A 10,928-nucleotide genomic window follows, 5' to 3' on the forward strand; every position below is an offset into this window, starting at 1 on the left:
CGGGCGCAATTCTCCGGCAACGAAAAGACATTAAAGTGTCGAGACACGCCCTGGAATTTGGTCAATAACGTACCTCTTCCCCCTCCCGCGTTCTCTCCACCGGTCTCGTCCCCTTTCTCCCCGTTCTCGCGCGAGATACGTCGACATTATCGCGGCGGAGACCCGGTACAGTCGCGGGCATCCTAAAACAACAATGGAGGCATTAAGATGATCTACGGCCGAGTCGCTTGACCCTCTGATTCAAAAAAGGTGTTCGAATCCATTCGAGAAAGAGAGCGCCGACCGGTGACGGCAGGTGGGAGAGGGAGCGAACGAGCGGGAGAAAAAGAACGAGGAGGGTCTCCTCGCGGCGTTCGTGTGGGTGTCAGCTTAATGTTCCCGGTCCGAGTGTGGGTGACCATCGTGTGTCGAGTGTGAGTCGAGGTTTTAAGTTGGCTCCTCGTACGGCTCGCGCGAGCGCACTTTCGAGCCTGATTAAATATATATTAGGAGCGAGAGGAGAGAGAGAGAGAGAGAGGGAGAGAGGGAGAGAGGGAGAGGAAGGGAGAAGAGGGACAGAGAGAGAGAGAGAGAAAAGAGCGCGCGAGGAGGAGGGAAGTGGGGAACTGACTCACGGCGGGGGGTGTGGTATTTTTTCAAGAGGGCGAGCAAGTGGGGCCCCATGGCCAAAGGGTGCGGTCGGTACCAAATCCCCGAGCGAGAAATGCGATGACGCTCCTCATCTCGTTACGATCCGCAAGTATTCTTTCCGAACGTGCTGTAACGTTAATCGTAAAATCGTAAGTCTAAACTAGCGCGATATTTATAATAAACATTCATGTATGATATATTTTATCAATAATGAATTTTCATAATCTTGCTTTTTTTCGACACCTTCATCTATTTGACTTGTTAATACGTTCAATTATTTGTACGTTTTTATCGATTCAAGATAAAAAAATAATCTTAAAACGTAACGCATTTTACATAACAATAACTAATCACTTCCCAAGCTAAACTTTTCATGTTTGAGATCGTGCTACACGTTGGAGAGATTAAGAGACGTAAAATATGGCGATGCATATTCCTGGCAATGTTCTATCAGAAGGTAAGTTAAATCTTGATTTCCCAACAATAGCCGTAGGAAGAACGAATATGAAGGAATCTCACGATCAGTTACGAAATCAGAAACTCCCGCGGGAATGTTTCAGACAGGTTGGTTACAAGGTCGAAATCAGTCCGCCCTACGGATGACGTCCAGACCAGATCCTACCATTACCATCGGCTCATTAGGTAGCCAAACATTTTCACGGACACCCGGTAGCGCGTTAATGACTGATGACCGGAAAACGCGACCAGAAGGCCTAACTGGTAAACGAGACTACCTGGGACTACTAGCCTTCTTCCTGCTCCTCGTTTATTCGTCCTTTCGCCCTGATCTACTGTCTTCGGTTACTTCCATATCGATGCTTGTCGTCCCTTATTAATGAGCCGAAGATAAATTCGGAGACGCGATACAACCGACGCTGCTTGGGGGAGCGCCTTTCTCATATTTCCAAGCAGGGGTGAGACGAAAGTGCGGTGAAGGGTGATCTACATCATTAGAATTAACGAGAGCCCACCGATCTCTTAATGGATACACACAAGTGGCAACGAATGTTTTATCCGGGTGACTTATTACTCTCGCAGAGTAAACGCATCGGTCCATCTGAGGGAGTCTTTCAACCTCTGGATAGTTCCTGACGTTCATGTTCAATCGAATGAATGACGTTAATCTCTACGAGGTATAGAAATGTCCATACGATACAGATAGAAATTTAATGTTACGTGTAACGATCTTTACCGAATACTACATGTGCAACAATAAAAAAATTAATTTCGCACTAAATTCAAGTTTACATATTTTTTTTATTTACAATCATTAAAATATTTTATTGATGTAGATAACTTAATAAAAAAAATATATATTCGTGTAAAACATTCGTTTAAAATTATTATCAATAAAAGCATGCGTGATTGTTAATTGTAAAACTTTATTGCAAAAATTTCTAAATTTTAATGTTTTTCAACACGCAATATTGTATGACAATGTCGCATTACGAACAATTATTATCGTGTCGGAAGTCGAAACGGCAAGGGGCGATGCAGGACAGCGGGGGAGGTATTGTAACGAGACGGGCAGAGATAAGTCATAATAGTATGGCTCACCCGATGTTGTTAGGAGTCAACAGAGGATCGCGCCGAGATAGCGCGTTAATGCACGCATTTATTTGAAATATTAAACCTCGAGGAGCGGAGAAAGAAGGAGCGAGTATGCCCGCTTGTTCCGCGAGGTCGTGCCGTGTTAAGAGGGGAGACACGAGAAGGGACAATTATAAATGATGATAATTAGCAAAGATCTTAACCGGTCACTCCGTGACTTTACAGTTGTAATCGTGCGCATCGAGGGGCTACGCTGTGGGATCTCTCTACAGGGTGATTTTACGATAGCCACGGCATGGAATTTGTAAACCTATCGGATAATCTAGCGTAACATTACAAAAGTAAGATCTAATTTATTTTTTGCTTTTGAAGGGAGATATTTCTAACGATAGAATTTTATTATGTAATTATTCAAAGCATTTACGATCAGGAATTAAACTTGTCCGTCTTTGAAAAAACAAAACAAGACTATATAAATTTTCTATGAAACGTATGGTACGTCCTATCGTCCAGACAAATATTTCATTACGAACAAGAAGAGGAATAAGATCGTTGTGTGTTAATGAAAGAAGAGAATTTTAATCTTAAAGATAGCCGGTCGATTAACAAAAGGTCCGAAGAATTTGATCTCATCCTGTGGCAAGAATCCGATGTGCAAAAGGAACATTATCTCTCTCTCTCTCTCTCTCTCAAAGACACACACTGATTGTTTCTCTCTCGCCTATGTGTTACACCTACGAAGAAGAAATCTCAGACAACCGTTGATCGAATCAACACCGACTAACAGAGTGATACCACAAACTCACTCCCTCCTTTTTCTTCTCTTTCTCTTTCTCCTCCTAATTATTAATGTTCTCGAGCACGCGGAGATAAACCTCAGAATCATCGTCGAAGTATTCAAAGCCTTCTCGCTCGGGCCTCTCGTTATTGAATATGAATGATTAATTAAGAACATCTCACAATCCGCCAGCTCGTCATTCGATCCCTCCTCTTGCTAAAAACAAACTTTGAATACTATGTGTTCGATACTGCACGATAGCCCCGCGTAGAAAATGAATATTTGATAGTGGAGGATCGCATAAAGAGATGTGCAAAAGATAAATACATATGTATATATGAATAATACATCGCCCGTTTCGCCATTTCTGAGTAAATTATAATTTGTAATACCTGATTTTTGTGCAAAAAAAAAACAACAAATGCCATTATAATTATTAGAAAATAATGACAATTGCTTTTGAATTTTCGAAATCTGAATATTTGCATATCACTCTTATAATATATCTTAAATTAAAATCTCTCTTGCTCTCAACGTGTCATTAAATGTATTGTATTAACTTCATTATTCACAAAATTTTTTTTTATATATGGCATGCAAAAAAATCACGAAACGATTGCAAATAAGATATTCCCGCAGCAAACAAATACTGTCAGGTGTGTCAGCTTTCAATTACAACAAACCGAATCCACTACAACAAGCTGCTCGTCGAGGTCAGAACCCGATTCCTCTCGGAGTGTTATCATCGATTTCAATTATACATATCGATCCGCGTGCATTCGACGTGCGCACAGGCCCCTTTGTTCATTTCCACACGTCGAAAGAGTTGATCTCCGTAGACCTTTGCTACAATGACTCGAGGAGAGAGGAAAAAAAAAAGGAGCCGGCAACACAACAGAGCCAACTGATACAATATTCATTTACTGCTGCGTGTGTCTATGCTTCATAATGTCACGGCGGGGGGATCGGAGGGGCGAGATGAGGCAAAAAGAGACAGAGAAAGAGAGTTACATTCAAATGAAGGAATGCCGGGGGCGGTGGGGATGGGGTGGGGTAGGTGGGACTCTCCAGGATGACACTTCTCGTAGGTGATTTATACCCGTTGGTCGAATGACCATCATCTCGTGGAAAGATCTACAGGATCTCCGAGGCGCTTAGTTAGTCGCTGAACGAGGGATAGTTAGTGCCCTACGATGTAGGCACACACAGGCGAACGTGGAGGCGAATGGGGGGAGGTAGTACGACAGGAACTTAACGTATAATAGAGGCCTTATGTAATACGAAACATATAATTCCGCCGTACTCTCGTTACTACCATCTCTAAAATCCATCGCCGGTTTGTTTAATCGCCGGCGTTTCATTGTTACGAACTCGGCCGGCTGGACCGAAGATCTGAAAGGCTGCGGACGGGAAAAAATGATATCCGAACGGGAATATAATAATTACATTGTGCCGACTTTCGATACGAGAAAGTAAATGAGAAAATAAAAATCGGACGTATTCAAGGGGGGCTATCGATTGTGCTTGCATAAAATCACCTCCCGCGGACGAAGGTGCGAGGCACGGAGGAACAAAAGCGTCTACGAGTGCACTCCGGGAAAGAATTAACACAATAGCTCTCACCAACTTTGATTGGCCAGCCGCGACTCGCGAAGTTAAGTGCATGTTCCCCGAGGCAAACAATGTTAAAATAGCACAGACGGCAATAGGTCGACCGTGGCGCGAAGTTATCCCCCTTTCTTTCTCCAGGGTAAGTATGCGTACAAGTACTCGCATTAACTGTGTAAATAGCTATTTGTCTTACGAGTGGTTGGATAAGAATTAGTGTTTTAACGCCGAGGAGACACGAAAAGAAAGAAGCGGAAATGGCGTCGCGGGTCTCGAGTGCCTTCGAGTGGATTTTTGCTACTTCTCTTACACTCTATCCATTTCTACGATTTTCTCGTAAAATCCTTACAAAAGAAAAAATTGTCATTTCTCCGCGAAGCCTTTGATAAAACAACTACGTATGTTAATATAAAAATAACAGGCCGCCCCTAGCGCATTCTCGACAAAATCTCGCGATTGATTTATCATTTCGAGCGCAATGTAACTTGAGAAATTAAGCGAGAGATATCGAAACAATGGAATGTCGAAACAATGTTTAAAACGACGGAAGTTATTACACACAATATTCTGCATTGTATCTGCGGCAATTTCACGCTAGTTCCACGCTTCCCTGACCAATCGTGGAAGTCAACGAATTGCTAATGCTTTTGCGAAAGAGGATTTCCAGGTGCAATAAAATAAATTATTTTGCATTTACATGGAATAATAGTAAACCACTCAATGCCGTTTTTAGAAATAATTCCACGCTTTCCCGAATGAAATGTGAAAATCGCGTGAAAGCAACACAAATTAGAGAAAAATTATATTGCAGCCGTAGGAATCGTCCGTTTAATTGCATAAACGTTTATTGATTTCGATGCTTTCGCAATTTCTCCGATATACTCGAGGGGAGATTATCGAGATTTGGTAGTCGCCTAATTTAGTCGATGATTAATTTAGAGAGACGAACCTGCAGATAATGTAAATTTCTAATAGTCGGCCTACATACGATTATCTGCTTTATTAATCGACTTTTGTGACGCGACCATGTCGATCGTTAATTATATCAACTACTTTGAATATATATCTCGTTTACTTAATGGGCAGAGGAATGCAATATTTCACGGGTCAATAAAGGAATAAAACGATCACGAAGGAGACGACGAGATAAATGTATATCACGTTTGCGAACTATTCCTTATATAAACTTTATATAAGTCGACTACCTCTTACATGCGAAGTACTATTACGAAATGCGTAATTATCTTAATTAAGGATCGAAGTTGCGTGTGGAATGCGACAGAAATTATTTATGTGGGTGGACGATAAGTATCTCGCATTATAATAAATTTACATAACGCGTATTTATACATAACTGACGTTTCAGCGATTTTGATTAGCACGGCCTCTGTTTCTCTCCCTCTCCCTCTCTCTCTCTCTCTCTCTCTTTCTTTCTCTACGCTTGAACGTCGACAGGAACATTCTCAGAGAAATAGCTAATCGGTAACGTGGACAACAAACTTACAAATCTCTACGTGTTAGCAAGCGAGTTTTGAAATCACAACATCTTCGCATGTTAAGGACAAAAGGATTCGAAGAACGTGAACTGTCGTCGATGTGGAGAAATGCGAGCCGAGGCTAACGAAGCTGCAGGCATATGTACACACAAAGTCAACGTCGTGAGTTCATGAACCGTGAAGAAGTAGAAGAAGAGTGGAAGAAGAGAAGAAGAAGAAGAAGAAGAAGAAGAAGAAGAAGAAGACAACCACGACCAAGAAAACGGCGTTGCAGATGAGAAGAATAGAGAAGAGAGGAACCCGGCGCCACACTCTCCGTGGTGTGCAGGCTCGCGCGCCAACTCGCGGGGGTAAACAGACGAAATTATATCGAAGAAAAATTACCTCGAGATAATAGTGATTAATGATCGGACCGGGCGGGCGCGTGTGCGTGGAAACGGATACGTGTGCGTGCGCGTCGGTACGTACGCCGATGCCCGGTAAAATATGATACTTGGTAAACTATCCCTCCCCCCCTTCCCACGTCGCTTCTATCCCCCTTCGCCCCCTGCCTCCCCCCAAATGTTCCGCCGTATCGCGGCTCTCCACTAGGCGATATTCCACCATCGACTTTGGCGACACGGAGGACGACGTCGCGGCGACGAGGGAGGAACGCGGGAGGAGCCAGACGCGGCAATCTTCTCTAATTAACACATTAACACTAATCAGAGACAGTCTTCGGGTTATTCCCCGTTCGACGCGTTCGGGCCCACTCGCCTAGATTTAACGCTTCGCCTAAATTAATTTTAATTATTTCTGCGACTCATACGGCGCGCGGACCAGAGCGACAGTTTTTAGCGCGACGGACGTCGTCGATTCGCCACGCCTTGCCGATGTATTGTTTCTACGGTCTAATGCACGATGGGCAAATGTTGCAAGTTGCTTTGCATAATTTTCACATGATTAAAAATAGAGAAAAAATATCTCTCTCACAATTCACGAGCGAAATAATTATCATACGGGGTATAATTAGATTGATGATAGGCTGCAATTGTTTTACAAATTGATCGAGGAAGAGTTAAACCGTGACTCGCATTTTTTTTTCCTCTCGTTCAAGACGCTCCTCCGCGGAGTTGTCAATGACAATGACTACGCTCCCTCTCCTCCACCCCTCTCTCTCTCTCTCGGGAAGGAGGAAAGGCGGATAGTGGGGAAACTGGTTTAAATATTTTCTGGGCACGTGTTTTACATAGGCAGAGATATACCCGCTCTTCTCTCTCTCTCTCTCTCTCTCTCTTTTTCTCTCTCCTGCGCGCTCGAATGTATAAGGCTCCGCGTCGCTATCTCGGGTCAGATCTCGGCGGTGATCTTCAGCTCTCATTTTTTCGTACGGTCACTCCGCTATTATGCTCATCCACGAGGGCCCCTCGGGAACTCGTTTGTGTACAAAAGCCTCCCTCCCCCCCCCGGCCGTTATTAATTATCGCGATACGCGGTACGCGCTCGCGAACGCCGAGGAAATTCGACATGGGGGCGAGATTTCCTCGCAAAGTATAATAATAGAGAAAAGGTAGTGCGAGATTTTTATTAACCCTTTGCCAGCAGATTCATGTCGAGCTGGACAGAATGCTTCGCGATAGTACACCTATGTCGTAATTCTTTCAAACATTCAAATTATAATTGGTGCATTATGTTTAAGATCAAATTAATTTGAAAAAATGCATGTATAAATTAAAATATATTACTTTAATTTCACACTAGACTCAGTTTAAATAAAAGTAAAGACAAGATACACAAAAATCTTCGCTCGTTTGATATAAACAATTTTAAAATCACTCAAGTTTAACCCTTTTCTTATAAAATCGCCGCAATGTTATACGAATTAATTATATCTATTATGATTTAATTATATTTAATAGATATAAGCGGAACTTGAAAACACACCGAGAAAAAGATTTCTTTAGACATTTTTAATAAAGTTTATTAAATAAAAACCAAAAAATATATTACTTTGCGATCGAACGAAACTGTTTATTTGAAGAACCAAACACGATTATTTGATTATTTATTATACCGTTTGATTTAATGAAGCAATATTCTTTCAAATAATAAATATTTCGTGTAACGTTGTTGTTTGAATAAAATAAATAAATCCAAACGGAGAAAATATATATTAAATAAAAACAAAAAATATATGCTTCGCAATCGAACGAAACTGTTTATTTGAAGAACCAAACACGATTATTTGATTATTTATTAATTATACTGTTTGATTTAATGAAACCATATTCCTTCAAATAATAAATGTTTCGTCTAACATTATTGTTTGAATAAAGTGAATAAAATAAGTAAATCTCTCCAAACGGAGAAAATTTATTAAATAAAAACAAAAAAATATATGCTTTGCAATCAAACGAAACTGTTTATTTGAAGAAGTAAACACGATTATTTGATTATTTATTAACCATACCGTTTAATTTAATGAAAGAATATTCTTTTCACATAATAAATATTTCGTCTAACATTGTTGTTAGAATAAAATAAATTAAACAAACGAAGAAAAAGTATTGAAGGAAATCGTTCTCTCTATGCAAATATTAATTCTTATCAAACAATAAATTAATAGCTGAAAATGTAATTTGATAGTAACGCTAAGTCATAATATAAAACTATGATATAACAATTGTGTAAAAATTTTCAATGCAGACGAGCCTCTTCCGAGGAAGCTAACATCTCTTTTCCTCGGTATGTTTTGAAAACACATCGTTCGCCGGTCGAATTCTATCGTGTTTTTTTTTCCCCCTCATTCAGCTCGTCATGTTCGTGATGTACCGTTGAATAAAAAAAAAAGGGGTACTTACCGATGGGCGCAGCCACAGGTCTTTCCACAGAACTCGATAATGACGCTGTGTCCACGGCACCCGAGATTCCTTCGACTCGCTCGCACGATTGTACCGGAGTTAATTAGGTTAAATGCGAGACCGTCACTCCCGGCGAGGACCCCGATCGAATTTAATCACGACCGTCGCGCTTAATATTCCGCAGGTAATTGATACAATTCGTGTAGATTACGTCGCAACCTACGTGTCACTCGCGCCGAGCTTTCGCGCTTAACGAATCCCGGCCTTCGTCGGCGACATAAACACGCGCGCGTGGAGCCGCTGAAAACACCGACGGTCGACGCACAAAAATCACACACGCGACACGAACAAAAATTCTCTTACGACCGTAAGACGGGAGGGACGCAGCCTCCGGTAAAACGACGAGGGGAGACTCGCTTGACCTCCAATCGATCGGTCGATCGTTACAGTTTACGTGTTTACGTGTTGCTTGAGTGTTGGCCTCGTTAGTATTTACACCGATTAATGACGCGGACAAAGGGAGGATGTTTACCACCGCCGCGTTAATTCCGGAACGTTCGAGAGCGTAGCAACGCGATCGCAGAAGTAATAACGACCGACCGTGAATTTGCCGTCGAATCGCGAGTCTCACGCGGCACCTTCTCGGGGTCGGCCGATTCCTACCGCGATCGAAAACGCCGGAGTGGATGCCTCTTTCCGGCCGATCGTGAATGGGCTATCAGCCAAAAAACCAAAAACGATCCACGCGTTACGGTGGTTTTGCTCCACCGTGTCAAACGAGGCGTTCGGTGGCCGAAATGTTTACACACCGGGTCCTCGGCTCACGCACGAACCTCTGTGTCCCAAGCAATATCACGTCGATCGATAAAACTCAAAACGCCACACGCGTCGATTGGTACGATCGACGGGGGAGACACCCGCGTAGACACACACACATACACACGCGTGCACGGACACGTCGTCACCCGCGAAACGCGGCAGAAACTTCCGATCGAATTCGCGAGTGGAAAAAAAAGCGCGCGATCGCGACCTTCGCCATTAACCGAAATGAACGGCACAGTCAAACTCGCCGACAACTTCGCGGAAGTAGCCGCTGCGGCGCGACGGTGCGCCTGGCGCCATCTGTCGCTCCGCCGGCGAACCAGGGTCACGCTCGCCAGGCGTGCCGTCGTCGTTCGTCGGTTTACCGCTCGCGCGAGTCGCGGACATCGGACATGGACGACGCTCCTCGTCGGTGGAGACCGGCTCCCGGGCTGCGCTTGGAAACGTCATCTCCGAGTGCTCTTGGGTGTCATTCTAGATTTCTATTCTTGTCCAACATTCATGAGCAACAAGGATCGAATGATACTCGAGTGCACGCGGGTGATGCTTCCGAAACGCAGCTCCGGCGATCGTACAAAAGTGAGTCGAGTTGTAGACTCGTTGATTCCGCCAATGTTTCCTATTAATCGCAGACGCGGTGTTCAATGTTGCGCGTAGAAAAATATTTATTCTGCCGCCAAGAAAAGCGATTACTCAATTTACTTCTATTTTCTTCTATTTAGTAAGTAACGTTTACCTTCCATAAAGGTATTATTTTCTTGATAACAATCTTGAAATATACTTGTCATAAATTTTGGAAAAATTAATTATTATATATTCGAAAAAAAAAAGAGTTTATTCTTTTTTAATATTATAATATTGAATTAAAGAAAAGGCAAAAAGTAAAATCGAATTGCTATTTCGACTTAATATTCTTAATTATTAAGTATTAAATTAGTAGGATTTGATACATGAACTTATAGGTTACTTTTAAGTAATACTTATTTTTAATACTTATGTGTATACACTAAAGTTTATTTCAAGTAAATTCTACTTATTTCAAGTAAATGATGTACTTTAAGACTATTCATCAAGGAGATGTTGTTTGCAAAGATAACCATTTTATTATAGTTGATAGAAGAAAACTTGAAAATCAGAAACTCCTTTTTTAGAATGAGAATAATTTTTTCTGCGGAACGCTGTATAAACGTAATGTTTATACAG

The 10,928-nt window shown here is 42.1% G+C and overlaps 1 protein-coding gene across 1 annotated transcript; it reads left to right on the forward strand.

Annotated features, from left to right (window-relative positions):
* The first annotated feature begins 574 nt into the window (after positions 1 to 574).
* LOC105830196 lies at positions 575 to 1,885 on the forward strand. Its single transcript, XM_012669381.3, has 2 exons — positions 575 to 1,087; positions 1,191 to 1,885. The coding sequence occupies exons 1-2, from the start codon at positions 1,004 to 1,006 to the stop codon at positions 1,464 to 1,466; spliced, it is 360 nt and encodes a 119-aa protein (XP_012524835.1). The 5' UTR covers positions 575 to 1,003; the 3' UTR covers positions 1,467 to 1,885.
* The last annotated feature ends 9,043 nt before the right edge of the window (positions 1,886 to 10,928 follow it).

The sequence above is a fragment of the Monomorium pharaonis genome, chromosome 6, assembly GCF_013373865.1.
Source record: "Monomorium pharaonis isolate MP-MQ-018 chromosome 6, ASM1337386v2, whole genome shotgun sequence".
Classification (NCBI taxonomy): domain Eukaryota; kingdom Metazoa; phylum Arthropoda; class Insecta; order Hymenoptera; family Formicidae; genus Monomorium; species Monomorium pharaonis.